Raw genomic sequence first — 16,613 nt, 5'->3', positions numbered from 1 at the left:
CTGCAGCCTACCCCATCGCCGGCAACTCACAGCAGCCCAGCTCCAGGTTGAGCTGTTGTTCAGTATCTTAGCTGTAGAGGGCAGTGTCACTGGCCCTTATATGTGGGATCTGAACCAGGGCCCTCTGGCGTCCCAAGCCAGCTCTTAACCATCGTGCCAGTAGTTCGGCCCTAGATGTTTTGGTATTGTAAAACAGAATGGGCCTGGAACAGAGTACGTGGTTTATAAGTGTTATTAAGTAGATTTCTCTTAATCTTCCCAACAGACAAGGTAGCTGGTATTTTCCCCATTTTACATCCATAAAGGGTCTCTAGGCATGAAGAAATAGAAACCAAGAAAGAATATATTTCTCCTGTTCGGTTATAAAACTGTTTGGGGAAGGGCCACATCACAGATGCCTTCTTGTGTCTTTCATCACTTCCACAGAAGTTGATTTTGAAGATGTGGTTTATCTGATTTTGTTTTCTCTTCCTCCTTTCCTCTATCTATAGCCCTCTTTTGGGTACTTTGCCAAGTAAAAGGGGTTATGGCATCATCAACTTTCTAGTCTTGTCTGCTTTATAGACAAGCAGTACAAGGAGAAAAGATGAGGACCCTTGGCAAACACAGGCAGGAGAACTATTTTCTGTACTATTCCTGTCTTATGTTAGTTGTAAATAATGTAAACTGGACAGAATGTGGTCTTAACTGTCATAGGTGATTTACATACCATGTATGTGGATTTTCTGTGAAAAATGCCTGTCTCTCTTTTCCTTCCCCACCTAGCATGTGACTTGTATGTTCTTAGGGATTGCATATTTATTCTACTATTAAGTCTCAAAATAATTAGGAAGGGCATATCTTTATAAGAACCTAATAGAACAATTTTTGAACTTACACAGCACTGTGGATCTCCAATAACTTGAACAATTGTGGGTTCACCCTATATAGCCTCATTAGCCCTTAAAACACTAGCTAATGTGTTAGTATGGATAATAGTTTAGGTAGAGTGTGGGAAGCAAATTGTGAGCAGGTGGGCTGCAAGCTTGGGAAAAGCTGCAGGCCTCTATGCTTCATGTCTGGGAGAGCAGTTCAAGAAAGGATTCCAGGGCCAGCCAAGTGGCGCATTGGTTAAGAGTTGGGTTGGGATGCCTGCTCTGAGAAGCAGGGCCCCGGTTCGGATCCCACATGAGGGCCAGTGACGCCTCTACAGCTAAGGTCGTAAAAAAACAGCTTGACCTGGAGCTGGGCTGCTGTGAGTCGCTGGCAACAGTATAGGCTGCAGCCCCTGCAGCAGTGGGCTGCCATATGCTACCGTGTGTGGCCGCAGCCAGCGTGAGCACCTGGCAGCCAGTTTGAGCTGCCAAGAGCCGCTGTGAGTGGCCATCCAGAGGCCGGTGACCGAGCTGTCTCACCCGGAGAAGAGCGCAATGATAATACCAACATGGGCCAGTGAAACAACGTCCTCTACAACTAGACTGAAGAACAAAAGGACAGCAAATTGTTTGCTCCCCTTCCCCTGATTCCCCAGCACTGTTCCCCTCCCCCAATTCCCCAATAAAATCTTTGAAAAAAAAAAAGAAAGGATTCCACCTGGCAACAGCTGATGTCAACATCCCACCATCGCTGTACGAGCAAAGAAAGAGGAGCAGCCAAAAGGACTCGATGCACCTGATGACTACACTGAAAAGCACCTGACGCTTCTGACAACAGAATAGCCCACCACAACCTTGTTTACAGTTTCTATTTGCATATTGTTAACAGTTTCTCCTTGCATATGTAACCCTGCTTGAAACTTGCATATGTAACCCTTACCTGAAACTTGCCTAAAGAGGAAATTGCTTCCTCACTATAATTTGCCTAATAGGGAATTGATCCCTACAAAGAGGAAATTGCTTCCTCAATATAAGCTTGTTGCAAACAATAAACTTGGCCATTGCTCCGCCATTCAACAGACGGTGAACCTCCCAAGCCCAACTTTCGATTCTGTGTTTTTTCTTCATCTCCCACCCAATCCACTCACGTAACCCCAGTTGTCAAGCGAGTCTCGACAGGTGGCACCCGAACAGGGACCTTCGGCGACCTGAGATCAGATTGAAGGTACTACAGGTGGGAGACTCCCTTGGGGAAGGTGTACAGCGCTGCAAGGAAGAAGAAAGTGAAGGGAGGTAACGGGATAGCTGGTATAAGAAGGGCGGATGCGGCCGATTTGCAAACTTCTTATACTGAAAGGACATTATTATGGGGAGTAAAACATTGGGACAGTCGAATGTAAATATAGTCAAGAGTAAAAGGTAGATTGTTAGAAATAACCCATGAATCAGTCTATGTCAATAGCTCATGTAAATCTGCATGTAAATATGCTACAGCTTGTAAATATGCTTAAGGCTATGCTTCGTACCTATGGTAGCCACATTAAAACGCATCAGCTAGAAAATTGTTTTACATGTGTTAAGGATGTATGTGTCCTTGGTTCTCCGAAGAAGGTACCATCAATTTAGGCACTTGGGAGAGCATCGGAGAACGGCTACACGAGGACAGTACAGTAGATCAAAGAACGTTTCCGTAGTAACGTTCATACTTTGGGGGCTGGTAAGAGATATTCTCAACACCAGACCGGAGGCTTTACATCAGCCTCAGGAAGGCGAAGAAAGGGCTTATAAAGGGCCTCAAGATGAGCCTCTGCCACTTCAGTATTCTCAGGAGCTGGCAGGGGAAGAGGAGCGAGAGGATTCTTTAGAGGAGGATGATAGGAACGAGGAGGACAGGCTAGGTCAGCCTGCGAATGCGGCGCCAGTCCTTGCCGCCGGCTTGTCAACAGCCCACGCAGGCGCACTCAGCTCTGCGGGAGGCACCTCCTCTCAGGACACGCTCTCCGTTTCCTTGGCAGCCGTCTCCTGACGCCTCAGGCCATGGGGGTATTTGCCAAGAGCACAACCTAACACGGGGCATCAGACAGGCCTAGAAAAGGAGGAAGATATAAAAGGTTTTCAACAATTTTGCTTCCCCATAGTCGAGCGTCCCTACAATAACCCGGGACAAGTACTTAGGGAGCAAACACCGATTCCTTTTAAGACGCTCAAGGAACTAAAAGAAGCGGTTTTCCAATATGGACCAACCGCTCCATTCACAGAGGCGTTGCTTGAGATCATCTCCAAAGCGTTACTTACACCCCACGATTGGCAAATGTTAACAAAATTATCCCTAAGTGGGGGAGAATATTTGCTCTGGGAGTCCGATTCGAGGACCAATGTCATCAGCAGGCAGAGTGAAATGCCGTACATCAAATTGCCATTATGGTTGAAATGCTTGTTGGTGAAGGGGCATATTCAGATTTGTGCAACCAAATAGGATATAGTTTATAGGCTTATCAGCAAGTCCACATCTGTGGCTTGAGGAACCTCCGTACTGTTTTCCACAGTGGCTGCACCAATTTATAGTCTCACCAATAATGCACAAAAGGGGTTCCCCTTTCTCCACATCCTTGCCAACATTTATTCCTTGTCTTTTTTTTTTTTTAAAGATTTTATTGGGGAATGGGGGGAGGAGGAATAGTGTTGGGGAATCGAGGAAGGGGAACAGAGAAGTTGCTGTCCTTTTGTTCTTCAGCATAGTTGAGGACATTGCTTCACTGGCCCCTGTTGGTATTATCATTGCACTCTTCCTGGGTGAGGCAGTCACTCACCGGCAATTGGATGGCCGCTCATGGCAGCTCACAGCAGCTCACCCCGGCTGCTGGCCGCTCATGCTGGCTGCCAGCCACTCACAGTAGCTTATGGCAGCCCACTGCAGCAGGGACTGCAGTCTATGCCTTCACCAGCCACTCAGACAGCCCAGCTCCAGGTTGAGCTGTTGTTCACCATTTTAGCGGTAGAGGGCGCAGCGTCACTGGCCCTCATGTGGAATCTGAACCAGGGCTCTGCTGCTCAGAGCTGGCGTCCCAAGGTAACTTTTATTTATTTTATTTTTTTAGCTGAGCCATCCTAACACTCAGCGGCAGCTCAGCTCAGGCCGGGAATCAAACTGGCAACTCTGTTGCTCAGAGCTCGCACTCTAGAGCAAGCTCTTAACCAACTGAGCCACTCAGCCGGCCCTCCAAGCTAACTCTTAATCAATGCGCCACTCAGCCGGCCCCATTTCTTGTCTTTTTGATAGTAGCGACTCTAACAGGTGTGAGGCAATATCTCATTTTGGTTTTGATTTGTATGATTAGTGATGTTAAGCATCTTTTCATCTATCTATTGGCCATCGACTGTCTTTGGAAAAATGTCTATTTATTTATTTATTTATTTATTTTTTAAATTTTTTTTTAATTGGGGAATTGGGGGGATGGGAACAGTGCTGGGGAATTGGGGGAAGGGGAACAGACAAGTTGCTGTCCTTTTGTTCTTCAGTCTAGTTGTGGAGGACGCTGCTTCACTGGCCCAAGTTGGCACCATCATTGCGCTCTTCCCTGTGGAGGCAGATCAGTCGCCGGCTTCTGGACGGCCGCTCACTGCGGCTGCTGGCCGCTCACGCTGGCTGCTGGCTACATACGGTAGCCCATGGCAACCCACTGCCACAGGGACTGCAGCCTATGCCGTCGCCAGCAACTCACGGCAGCCCAGCTCCAGGTTGAGCTGTTGTTCAGCATCTTAGCTGTAGAGGGCAGTGTCACTGGCCCTCATATGTGGGATCCGAACCGGGGCCCTCTGGCATCCCAAGCGAGTTCTTAACCATCGCGCCACTCGGCCGGCCCGTGTATGAGTATTTTTGTTTCTGTCCCCACAGTGAATAGGAAAACATTGGGAACTACCTCTATTTCGGACAGTAGAGAATCCGTTAAATTATGGTGCAGTCATTCTATGGAATTATGTATAACCATTATAAATTATATTTCCAAAAAATATTTAATGGAGTGTAAAAATGCTTATGTTAAGTGAAAAAAGCAGTTTTTAACATGACCCTAATTTATAAAACATGTACTCCTGTAGTCATGTTAGCTTTTCTTCATGCCTGTGACTTCATAGCCTTAAATGAGGCAGCTGCAGAAAGGAAGGGAGCAATGAGACCTTTTACAGTTGATAACTGCAGTCCCCAGCTGACTTCCTATTATAGCTTGTTGACCAGAGCTGCGTCACAGAGCCATCCCGAGTTGCAGGGGAGGCTGGGAAAGTGGGTATCCAGCAAAGAGACTCGTGATCAATCCCTTGGGGCTGGCACACTGCCACCTAGAATGCTCTGGGGTGGTTTTCTGTATGTAGGGAAGAGGGGGAAATGGCTGCTGGGAAGAAAACTGTGTTGCTACACCCAGTTAACTATAGCATATTGTTTGGGCCAATAAAGCCACATTCCAAGAGGGAAGTATTTGTAAACACCACTTACATTGTACCCATATGCGATTTTATCTGCCTTTCTCTGGAAGAGGTAGGCATCATGTATGTCAGTGTGGAAGGCCAGCTGTTTGAGAAATAACAGAAATACATGTTTAATTCCTGTGATTAATGACCCTTAATTTGTCTCATCTTTGTATATATAAATGCAACAATGTATTGAATTATCTCATCTTGTATTTAATATGTAGATCAGTACTTCCTTATGTATTCTGAACTTGAAAAGGTTAGGCAAGAGTAGGGACCCTTCTGGAATGGGAGAATTTGTGCCATGTCCTCTAGTTTTCTGGAAATGTTAATTACTTGAAGTGATGAACTATGTCAAGAGTGCTTCTTAAAATCACACATTGCGAGATCCCCGGTTGTATTAGCTGAAGCCAACCAGAACAGCAAGCCTTGGGCCACATGCCCAGTACTGAATAATAAGACAGTATATTACAAGTATAAGTTCCTCTGCCCTGTGTTTTTGGGGGTTTCCCCACGTAGTTTCTGGGTAAGGAGGGAGGGCAACTGAGACCTTTTGCTTATGGACAAGGCTTGGGATCCTCTTAAGTTGGTGGGAAGGAAGTAGAGATGGCAGAAGAGCCAGCAATGAGTACAAAGCAGTTATTGAGAAAAAAACCAGAAGCTGAGTTAAGTGGATAGCATGGAGTTTAAATTCAGCTTTTGCTAATAAGGTGAATTTCAACAGCTCCCTGTGGAACTGAGTTTAGTTGTTTCCCTTGAGCTTTTCCTCCTCTCCCAGTGGACAGCATCCTAAAGTCTATATTCTTCCAGATGTGATAAAGCTGCCGCGCCCCCCCCCCCAATTCCAGTGACTGTTTGCAGTCGTTCACTGTTCCTCCCTCACACTTCTTTCATGTGATTGGTAGAACAGATGGAGCACAACTTCTACAGCTTGCATTCCAGGAAAGGTCCCTAAAGGAGCCGAGTTCAGGGTGAACAGATCTGAATGGGTATAAAATTTCTCATTTAGCTGCCCATTGGGTGGGCCTGAAGCCTTTTTGGTTATTGCTAAACATACCACTCAGACACTCTGAGTCTGTGTCGAGGCAGAGATCTTCCAGGTTCACTGGGTTTGGGAATCCTTTCCCTGGACAGCCCAAGATGATAATGGTCAGCAGACAAGTTGGGTAGATAACAGAATTCATCACCGTGACTGGGAATGAACTCACTAGAAACTCAGCAGCAGCTGCTTCACACAGGTCCCTTGACCATCCTCCCAGTGGAACCAACATTCTTTGTGACTGCAACCACAGTAGGTTCTGACCACTAAGTAAACTGACATGATCTGTGAATTGAATAAAGGCTTTTGACACTTGGCACAGATACCTGATGGGTAGGCTGGATTCCCCATCCTGAAGGAAAAGAGCCATGGTTGGTTTGATTATAATGTTTAATGTAAGATACAGTGGATTGGCAGAGTTGGTGCAAAACAGATTCAGTTCTAGTCAGTGAATTAACAGCCTAGGCACCTAGATAAAAAATTGGCCCTACTGTCCCGAGTCCTCCAAGGCCCTCTGCACAGCACCAGCTAGAGGCCCCAAAACTGAAATCTGCTACTTGAAGGCCTGGATAGAATCCAAGTGTTCCCAATTTCCGGAGTGAATCAGGAGACCGGCTGGCCCCAGTCGTAGCAGGTATAATTTTCAGGACAGGCTTGAGGAAAATGGGGACAGAACTGGACATGGGGGCCTGGGTTGCTATACATTCACTATATGCAGTGGTCCAAGAGGCTCAGAGCTTGAGTAGTTAGCCTACCCACCTTCCCACCCACATGCCTACCCTCCCTCACTGCTTATCTTTTTGCTTTACAGAAAAGAGATCTTCTTTCCAAAAGTGTATTTGGCATAAGCTAATGCCACTGCTAGTGGTGCCAGTGGCCAGGCACAGGTACAGAAGGCCCTGAGGAGTCGGGAGGAAAGGAGAATTTGCAGGCAGAGCAGGAAATAGCCAGCTCAGGTCCCTGCCCCAGGAGCCCAGAAGGATAAAGGCCGTGCAGTAAAGAAAGGGTAAGATAAGGTTACCCTCTTTGGTCAGGCAAAGGCCCTAGCATGGGCCTGGGAGGTGAGAGGGCTGAGGGGCGCAGGCTCTGCCCTCAGGCCCTAGCTTTCAGTTCATCACATTGAGGTGGTGATGCAGCAAAAGGCGAGGCAAGGAGACAACAGACTGGTAATCCTCAGCTCCTAGGAGCTGCCTTTGTCCTTGTCATCCATGAGGTCATACCTGTGGGAACAAGAGAACACTCAGGTAGGAAGTTGACTCTTGTGTCTTATAAATGAGACACGATCCAAGGGCTTTTATACTTCAGAGAATCAGTGGTTCTCAGCTCACTTTACGTTCTTTTTTCCCTTCCTATGACTGGGATTTCTCCTACTTAATATCCAGGCCCATCCCTGGCCCATCAGATACTCACCACTGGGCTGCGCCATGGGAAAGGTCTATCTCAGCGAGGTCCAAGTGCACCTGTATTGGAAGAGAGTCGAGGCAAGACGTTATTTTGATATGTCAACAGACCACATCCCATCATCACACATGTCTGGTCCCTAACCAGTGCAGAGGTGATTGGGTCACTTACAAAGTAATGTCACCCAGGGTGCTTCCTGTCTAACAGGGACTAAGCCTTAATACCAGGGCTTCTAACTCTCACCTTTGCCCTGCCCATCCTCGCCCTCTTACCTTCCCCAGCAGCTCACGCTCTCTTGACATGAAGGAGGAATTAGACTTCACAGAGACATCCAGCTTTCGCCGGAGGGCCTCATCCAGGGGCAATTCCCATTCAAACCTGGGGAATGACTGGGTGTTAGGAGCAGGCATCCTTCCCAAGCCTGCCATCTCTCCACTCAAATGCCCACGGACTGACCGTTCATTGAATTCAGGATTTAGGGTCCTCTTCTTCTGTGAGGTCTTCTTCTTGGTGCCCCTATTCTTGTCTGGCAGTAGCAACAGTGACACATAGGGGTCAGGGGGATCCCGTCCATTCTGTCGAAGGGCCCTACAACAGGAGGATGCAGGTGATAAGGCAGCCCAAGGGGAGGGATGGAGAGAACCTGGAGGATCGAACAGATAGGGTCATACCGGCAGCTGTGAACGATGCTGACGAGCTTTCGCTCTTCACTGTAATACCATACAGTCAGTTTCACCTGGCCCAGAGGCCCTGCTGGAGCCTCAAGAGGACTGTGGAGAGATGGAGATAGGTCTGGGAGAAAGCAGTACCTAGGGAACCTGTAGCTCATCCTTTATACGTGTACTCCTGACTGCATCCATCTTTCTGTCCCAGCTCTTTACCTGTCACCATGTGTTAGGCGCTGCCGAAGCTCTGGGGCTGAGGAGGTGATGTGAGGGAGCCCCCCCCAGAGCTCTGGTTCTTCACTCAGAGATGAGGAGCTATAGCTATGGCTGTGGCTGTGAGCTTCCACTCCTGAGTGCTGGGACACCAGGATCTAGGAGGGCAAGAAAGCAGTAAGCCGGGCAGGGTTCTGCTCCGCTCCCTCGCTGAGGACACGGCCCTCTGCTCCCACCTGCCCTCCCTCCTACCTGCCCTCTCCTGGCACTCACCCCGAGCTGTGCTCTCAGTAGCAACTGCCCTTGACCATTGTTGAGTGTAAACCAGCGGTCCAAGCAGAGCCGGTCAGCTCCGAGGAGCTCCGAGACGGGCAGGGATAGTGAGCCCAATGTGCCAGTCCCCTCACCCCGAACCTGAGGAGCAACAGGACTATGGTCAAGAGACAAAGGATTTAATCCTGGTGTTCCAGGATTAAATGGACTTGGGGGGAGTTTGGTGAGAGATTCCCCTTTGTGAAGGGCAGGGAAGCCCTGGTAACAGTTGCTGGTCCCGTCGCCTCCCTTCCTTTCTTAACCAGAGTAGACTATACTATCTTGATTTCCTAAGCTTTCACAAATTATACCAGTAATACCTGCACAGGGGGAGAAAAGACAGTAAAAATGGAATTAAATTTAAAGTAAACGTTCTCTGCCCATCCTGCCCCCATTTCCATACACCATATGTAACAACCTTTAAATCCTTCCTGTTTCCTTTGTTCTAACATAATTCTAACTAATATGCCCATATCTCTATTTCATGATTTGCCAACTTTAGTATCCACTGATTCCCTGCTTTGTAAGAGGAGGAACTGAGCTCCTTTACATCTCTGCCTCTGCTAGTGTTAACAGTTACATTAAGTTCTATTGCTCTCTATTAATGTAACTCTCTACTTATTGTTCTGTCAACTTAGGAAGGTATTTCTTCGCTCCTCCATAAGATGAGAAAGTCAGCACTCCTATATTACCTTCCACCTCTCCCTACCTCCCGTATCTCTTCATTTTTTGTTCACTGAAATCTAGTTTCTCTTCCATTTATGCCACTGAAGTTGCTGCAAGATCAGTGACCTCCTAGTTTTCAAAGTCAATGAATAGTTTTCAATCATCTAATTTTACCTCTCATTTGGCCACTTCCTGTCTTTTGCAACACTTTTCTTTTGATGTCCGTAACCCACTCTTTCATGATGAGTGTCACCCTGCCCTGGCTACACTTCAGGCCCTTTGAAGACTCTTCTTCCTCCATCTGCCCTTTCACTGTTACAGTGCCCAGCACGTCCATCCTTTGTCTTCTTTTCACTCTACACGCACCCTAATAGATCTTGTTCATAGTCATGACTACAGTTGATTCCTCTTGCTTGCACATGATGCTCAAAGAAGAGCGAGAGGGAAGAACACCATAATAGCACATAGATCTACCTCCTGGATAGCTATCTCCCCTTGGACGTCCCTTAGAGATCTCAAATTCAAAACCTCCTGTTTTGTGCATTGCCTATGTTGTCAATGGCACCTTTATCTGTCTAGCCACCCTATGCTAAAAACCCAGGAGTTAGCATCTAGGTTGTTCCTTGTTCCTCTTTCCCCTCCATGTCAAAATAACTACCAAATACTGTCTGGCCTCTGTCATTTCTTGCTTCAGTTACTCTAATCATCTCTTAACTGATCTACCTGCCTCCAGTATTCTCCGTTCTTTACCCTGCTCTCAGCATGATCTTCCTAAAGTGCCAATCTGGATATGTCACCTCTCTTTCTTTCAAATGTTTCCTTATGGGCCAGCGGAGTGGCGCATTGGTTAAAAGCTGGCTTGGGATGGCAGCTCTGAGCAGCAGGGCCCTGGTTTGGATCCCACATGAGGGCCAATGACGCTGCGCCCTCTACAGCTAAGATGGTGAACAACAGCTTGACCTGGAGCTGGGCTGCCATGAGTCACTAGTGACGGCGTAGGCTGCAGTGAGGCTGCAGTGGGCTGCGGTGAGCTACTATGAGTGGCTGGCAGCCACCATGAGTGGCCGTCCAGTGGCCGATGACCGATCTGCCTCACCCGGGAAGAGCACAATACCAACATGGGCCAGTGAAACAATGTCTTCCACAACTAGACTGAAGAACAAAAGGACAGCAACTTGTCTGTTCCCCTCCCCCAATTCCCCAATAAAATCTTTAAAAAAAAAAGTTTCCTTATGCCTTCAGGATAAAGTCCAAATTCTTAGCATAATATTCAACAGCCCCTATGATCTTGTCCTGCCTGCCTCTCTAATCTATAATTTGGCTTCTTTCTCCTCCATTCTTTTCTCAGCCTGAAGAGTTTCCCTGCCCTTCTTTTCTTGGTTAGAGCCTATTTACCCTAAAGCTCAGGGCCATCTAACGAAGTCTTTCGTAATACCTCTACCTTTCCCCCTCGTCTGTGTTAGAATAGAACCCCTCTTTTTCCCCCATAGTGCCTTTTACCTCAGCAGTTATCAGTTTAGAAGTATTCTCTGGTATTTTCCCCCAAACGAGTGTAAGCTCCATAAAGATGAGAACTAGATCTTTTATCTTTGAATGCCCTGTGCCTGGGGTCCAGTGTCTGGCCCAAGATGGGAATCTGCAAAATGTTTGTAGAATGAATTTACAGTACCTGCAACTCCAGGCTCTCAGTGTTTGGTTTCCTGATGAGAAAGGAGGCACTCTCGTCCCAGATGGGGGCTGAAGTTTGGGAAACAGTCTGGTGGAGATGAGAGGTGATGATGATCAGTGGTTGATATTCTCTCCTCTAATCCTGTTATCCCTCCCGTTCTTAGCCCTGCAGTGTTTCCTAATACCTTAGTTTTATGAGAAGTATCTCCCACAGTGATAACAGCATAAGGGCTGGGCAGCTTGGTACCTTTTCGGAGCTAGAAAGAGAATTTTGTTAAATATTGAATATTTAGTATTTAATTAAAAATTGTCTTAAATGTGGACCAAGTTAGGCAGATCCCCCCTCCTCTCACAAATTATATCCACGGCCAGCGGCCATGTCCTCATTATCACTTAACAGCCATCACCCTCCTTGGACGGATAATTCTTCCCACCCCAGCACCACCCTGGGAAAGAGAGGAATTTGGAATTTACTATTCCAAATATACCAGGCGCATCCAAACCTAAGGGAGGTAGAAGAAGGGCCAGGGAGCTATGGGGCGTGGGGAGCAGATCTCACCGGCAGGTCCTCGGCCCGCTCCAGATACACAGATAGTAGGGCCGCTGCCAGTTCTGCACTCTTCTGAGTCTGGATCAAACTGTTCACCTGTAGCACCTGGGGGAGGACACACAGGAGGTTGGGGAGTGGGGACTGACACCCTGAGGCCTGGCGTAGGCCTTGAAAGCTGATAGAAGTGTTCATCTTGACCCATCTGGGGTCCCTCCCTTACCTCCTCTAACTCAGCAGCAGTGGGGCGGGGGGTCAGACGCTCCAGACGCAAGTGCAGGCGGCCAGATGGGACATCCTCCAGGGTCAGCCACTGTGGTAGGAGGCAGGGTTAAGACTTGGGGGGTGTGGGGACAGAGGGACTATGAGAATAAGACTTGGGTCAAGATCAGGAGGGACTGTGGATTCTAACTCCGTGCTCACCTCATCCAGGAAGCCACTGTTGAGGACTGTGGTGAGACTTACTTTACACCTGTAGAAGAGAAAGATGAAGACAAGAGGTAGCTGACCAGAGCCAAATCCCTATCTCCCTGAGGCCAGACTTTCAAGGCCTACAGAGGCCCAGCCTGTTACCCCCGCTGGACTCCCACCCTCTCACCTGCCCAGAAAGTCATCCTTGTCCAGGTCCTTGTCGAAAACCTCAACCTCTAGCTCTTGGCCTGGAATTGATGTGACGATCACCTAGTGGGAGAAAATAGTGTGGACAAAGGGGCTTCTCTCCTTTTCTTCTCCAAATGACTAGAATCCCCCCCCCATCCAATCAACTGAACCCCAGAGCTTTTCTGAAGCACTCTCAGAGCTAGGGGGAAGAATGGGGCAGGACTGGGGGAGTCCTAGCCATTCAATTCTGACCTCAAAAACCTCGTTCCAGCGGGGATTGAGATCTTCCCGAACAACACGGCTCCGGAAGCTTCGTCCTGCCAGCTTTAGTTTGACATAGGGGTCTGACTTGCCCTTCACCAATCCCCCCAAAAATCGGTCTTTAGCAATCAGGTCCTGGGCCTCTAAGACATGGATCCGAAGCACACTCTGCATGAGGGGCGACAGGGGCACCAAATGGCGTCAAAGAGACAGGAACCTGTCAGAACCAGCCCTGAAACAGGCTTTGCGCACTTAGGGTGGACAAACAGACCTTAGGTCCTCTCCAGATATAGTCTCACCTCAGTCCCAAAGTGACTGTCAGGAGTAGTGTGACAGGGTCGAGGTGGCGCATCCACACTGCTGCCTTTCTCGGGGCTCTCACTGTTCAGGTCCCAAGCATTAGGAGTACCAGGCACAGCGGGGAAGCTCACTTCTGACGAATCCAAGTACAAGATCTGGGAAGGGGAGTGTGATAGTCCAATCAAAGAAGTGCAGCTAGCCACCAGCAGGCAGGTATGTGGGTGCTGGGGGCTGCAGAGGAAGCGCTCTGATGTTCTCTCCACATGTATCCTACTCATACACCATTTCTTCCCCCAGTTAGATCTACCAACATTTTTTTGTTGTGCCTGCTACGTACTTCCACATATACTAGCTCATTTAATCTTAGAGGCTTCCCCTTCCTTATTCTTCCTACCAAGGAATCCACAAGGCCCTTTCCCACCCTCAGCAGTTCCGCCATCTCCATACCCTCATAACCAGTTTCATGTACAGCCTGGAGTTTGGGCCAGAGCTGTTTAGCTGGAACCACTGGTCCAAGGTGAGTTCAGAGGCAGTTAGCAGGCGAGCCAGAGGCAGGGTCAGTGCCCCTAAAGTCAGGGCCCTGGAGTCATCCTTCACCTGTAGGCACAGGAGGAGGTGATATTGTGAAAAGTTTAGGGCAGAGGGGGGCATCCTGGGGCAATTACAACATGGCTCCAGCTTCATTGTCTCTGTGCCAATCACAGGCCCTTTGCTACACTCCGGGCCACCTGTTTAGTCCTTTGCCTACCCCATGGTCCCTCCCGCCTGTGCTCATTCTGCTCCCGTTTCCTAAGAAGTTCTCATTCTCCTCCTCTCAGCCTATTTAAATCCTACTTATCCTTCAAGGACCATGTAAAATCCTGCTTCCTTCACACAATCTCTAGTTGCTCAGCCTCTGTACCTTTCTCTGGCCGTCCTTAGCACTATACTATGGGCATTTTCCTCCTGCTAGTTAACATTTAATTGTTCTTACATGGTTTTATATGTGTGTCTTGTCTACGAAACTACCCAAGAAGCTTCATGAAGGTAGATACTGTTTTAATGCTTTTTCTATGACCTTTAAAATGCTAGGTGCCTAATAGGTACCCAATATGTTCTTTTCTTTCAAAAAAAATAATAATAATTTTGAGGCATAATTACATATCATAAAATCACTCATTTTAAGTGTACAATTCTCAATTATAAAAAATGATTCTAGATAGGTGGGGAACAGTAGAGAGAGTAGAAGTGGAAGAGGAAGCGTCTGGGTGGATGGATTGAAAATAGAGTTCAAAAGAGAACATGGAGAGAAGAAATAGTACACACCTGGGAAGACAGGATAGGGTATTCAGGATGGGCTGAACAGGTGACCTCACCTGCACGTCGAGCTCTTGGCTTTGAGGATCTTGCAGGAAGAAGCGGAAGGCCTCCTCCCATACCGGGCTGTTGGTGCTGTAGACAGCCTAGGGATGTGTAGGGTTAAGAGGCCATGCCACAGCACCATTCCTGTTCTCCTGAAAGCCCTTGCCTTTAGAGGTTTTCCAAAGGGGATACTTCATCCCAAGAATAGTCCTCCCTCCCCCCACCCCCGCAAACACATGATACCTCCCACAACAACACTCCGGCCCTCACCTTGCTCTCTTGGGTCACATCCTGAACTGACAGTTGTACCATGGGGTTGGGTTCCTTGTTCCCCTTCTTCAGCTGTGGGGGATAGAATTCAAAAGTCACTATTGTGGGTTTTTCGTTTCAGTAAAGGAAGGTGGGCTGTTATCAGAATCTTTTTCCTGAGGTGGCTCTGATTCCCTCCTTGGAACCCTTGTGTTACATGTTGCTGCTTCTAGAGCAAAGCAGGTAGGGGCAAGGGAGGGTGTGGGAATGCTGCAGCCAAGGCTCCCTGTTCACCTGCCCTCAAACGCCACACTCACAGGAAGATCCTGGGCCCGATCCAGGTAGACAACTAAAATGGCAGCTGATGGGGGCTCTGGTCGGGAGGAAACTCCTCGATTCCACTGTAGAACCTGAAGGGGTGGCAGTAGTCAGACCTTGGTCCCCGCAGTTCCCTATACTTCCAGATACCTATTTCTCCCCTGCCAGCTTTCTGCTTCCCATATTGGTTACCTGCTCCAGTTTTTCCGCATCTGGCAAAAGTGACAGCCATTCTAGCCTTAAGTGAACTTGGCCTTGCCCGCCTTGTAGAGGGAACCACTGAAGGATGAAGTAGAAGACAGTGAGGTGTAGTAGAGATCAGACACCCACCCAACCTCATCCTGCCAATGTAGCAACTATTGTCTGCTGAATGGGTGAGACCACCCCCCACCTTCTTCCCTTAACTTACATCATCCAGTACTCCAGCCTGCAATACCTTCCCTACATCCAGCTTCATTCTGGGGTGGCAGCGAGGGGGAAAAGGGGAATGTTGTAATTAGTAGCCATGTCATTGGCCCTCCACTCACCCACACAGAAATAACTGGCAGATCTGATTCCCTTCTCCTTACACTCAGGAGGTGTGTGTGTGTGTGTGTGTGTGTGTGTGTGTGTGTGTGTGTGTGTGTGCACCTATGCATGTGCACGCCTACATGCATGGTGGAAAATGATACACAATTCCCAGGCCAAGAAAAGGACTATAATTACCTTTGTGACCTTGGTAGCACTGTGGCTTTAGAATCCTAACATAGGCAAAGTCTCACCTGCCCAAAAAGTCATCTTTGTCTGGATCCTTGTCAAACACTTCCACCTCGATCTCCTGCCCCGGGACCTCGTGTACCATCACCTGAAGAGCACAGAGAGATAAGGGTTTCATGGGCTGCGGCTGTGAGGATCACCAATCAGCACCTTCTCTCATAACCTCCCGAGGCCTCCCCATTTCACATAGCCCCACTCCTCAGCTCTCTCACCTCATAAGTCTCTCCCCACTGGGGGTTTAGTTCCTCGTCGATGACACGACTGCAGAATGTCTGGGTGCCCACTCGCACAAGGGCATAGGGGTCTGATTTGCCCTCAATCAGGCCCTTCACATATTTGTCCTTGGAGCTTAGCCCTCGAGCAGCCTGCAGGTGAATCCTAATAATGCCCTGAGGGTAGAAATCAGATAGTGAGAAACTAAGGGCCCAGCACAGGATTTCTGAAAGAAGGAGCTATTGAATGGGGGAGGGGCCATACCCTGGGAAGAGGGGAGCGTAACTGGGCCACATCATGAAGGTCAGGCACAAGGGGCACCAATAATCGGTTGGGCAACACAAGGATGGCAGCGATGGAGTCCATGATCATGGTGTCAGAGAGTGAGCTAAATGAGGGAGTAGAAAAGGAGGTGAGGGTGGCCCCAACTTCCAATATTCCCTCCAACCCCAACTATGATTCCCACAACCAAGAGACCTAAAACTAGAAGGAAGACCTTTCTTAAAAATCTTTTTATGCTACTCTTCGTCCCTGATTTCCCACCTACTGCTCTGTCCCTTCTTCACTGCCATCCCAGCTCTTCTTTCTCTTTTTGCTTCTGCTGAGCAATCTTCAGCCCTCTTCATTCGCTACCAAAAGAGCCACTCCATCCACAGAAGAAAAAGCATGGTATTTTTCAGGGGTATTTGTCTTATCTCCCCAGCTAGGGTCAAGGCTCCTGAAGGCACCACTGCATTTTTTTTTTT

At 48.2% G+C, this 16,613-nt stretch overlaps 1 protein-coding gene across 1 annotated transcript in view; it reads right to left on the bottom strand.

The window, feature by feature from the left end:
• Positions 1-6,729: 6,729 nt before the first annotated feature.
• Positions 6,730-16,613, bottom strand: part of ESYT1 (extended synaptotagmin 1) — a 14,995-nt gene continuing 5,111 nt past the window's right edge. The window contains exons 8-31 of the mRNA XM_019669137.1: positions 16,132-16,255; positions 15,867-16,043; positions 15,660-15,742; positions 15,308-15,356; positions 15,091-15,177; positions 14,898-14,990; positions 14,602-14,673; positions 14,346-14,432; positions 13,438-13,587; positions 12,990-13,145; positions 12,682-12,858; positions 12,428-12,510; positions 12,253-12,301; positions 12,053-12,142; positions 11,842-11,937; positions 11,468-11,539; positions 11,284-11,370; positions 8,910-9,050; positions 8,640-8,794; positions 8,430-8,528; positions 8,215-8,346; positions 8,031-8,136; positions 7,768-7,817; positions 6,730-7,577 (exon numbers count right to left, since the gene is read on the bottom strand). Of these exons, the coding sequence (XP_019524682.1) occupies positions 7,538-7,577; positions 7,768-7,817; positions 8,031-8,136; positions 8,215-8,346; positions 8,430-8,528; positions 8,640-8,794; positions 8,910-9,050; positions 11,284-11,370; positions 11,468-11,539; positions 11,842-11,937; positions 12,053-12,142; positions 12,253-12,301; positions 12,428-12,510; positions 12,682-12,858; positions 12,990-13,145; positions 13,438-13,587; positions 14,346-14,432; positions 14,602-14,673; positions 14,898-14,990; positions 15,091-15,177; positions 15,308-15,356; positions 15,660-15,742; positions 15,867-16,043; positions 16,132-16,255 (2,455 nt within the window). The 3' untranslated portion in view covers positions 6,730-7,537. The remainder of the gene's footprint in view (positions 7,578-7,767; positions 7,818-8,030; positions 8,137-8,214; positions 8,347-8,429; positions 8,529-8,639; positions 8,795-8,909; positions 9,051-11,283; positions 11,371-11,467; positions 11,540-11,841; positions 11,938-12,052; positions 12,143-12,252; positions 12,302-12,427; positions 12,511-12,681; positions 12,859-12,989; positions 13,146-13,437; positions 13,588-14,345; positions 14,433-14,601; positions 14,674-14,897; positions 14,991-15,090; positions 15,178-15,307; positions 15,357-15,659; positions 15,743-15,866; positions 16,044-16,131; positions 16,256-16,613) is intronic.

The sequence above is a fragment of the Hipposideros armiger genome, unplaced genomic scaffold (assembly GCF_001890085.2).
Source record: "Hipposideros armiger isolate ML-2016 unplaced genomic scaffold, ASM189008v1 scaffold_548, whole genome shotgun sequence".
NCBI lineage: Eukaryota > Metazoa > Chordata > Mammalia > Chiroptera > Hipposideridae > Hipposideros > Hipposideros armiger.
Note: the sequence above shows the minus strand (reverse complement) of the source record. Positions and strands in the feature narration are given on the sequence as shown.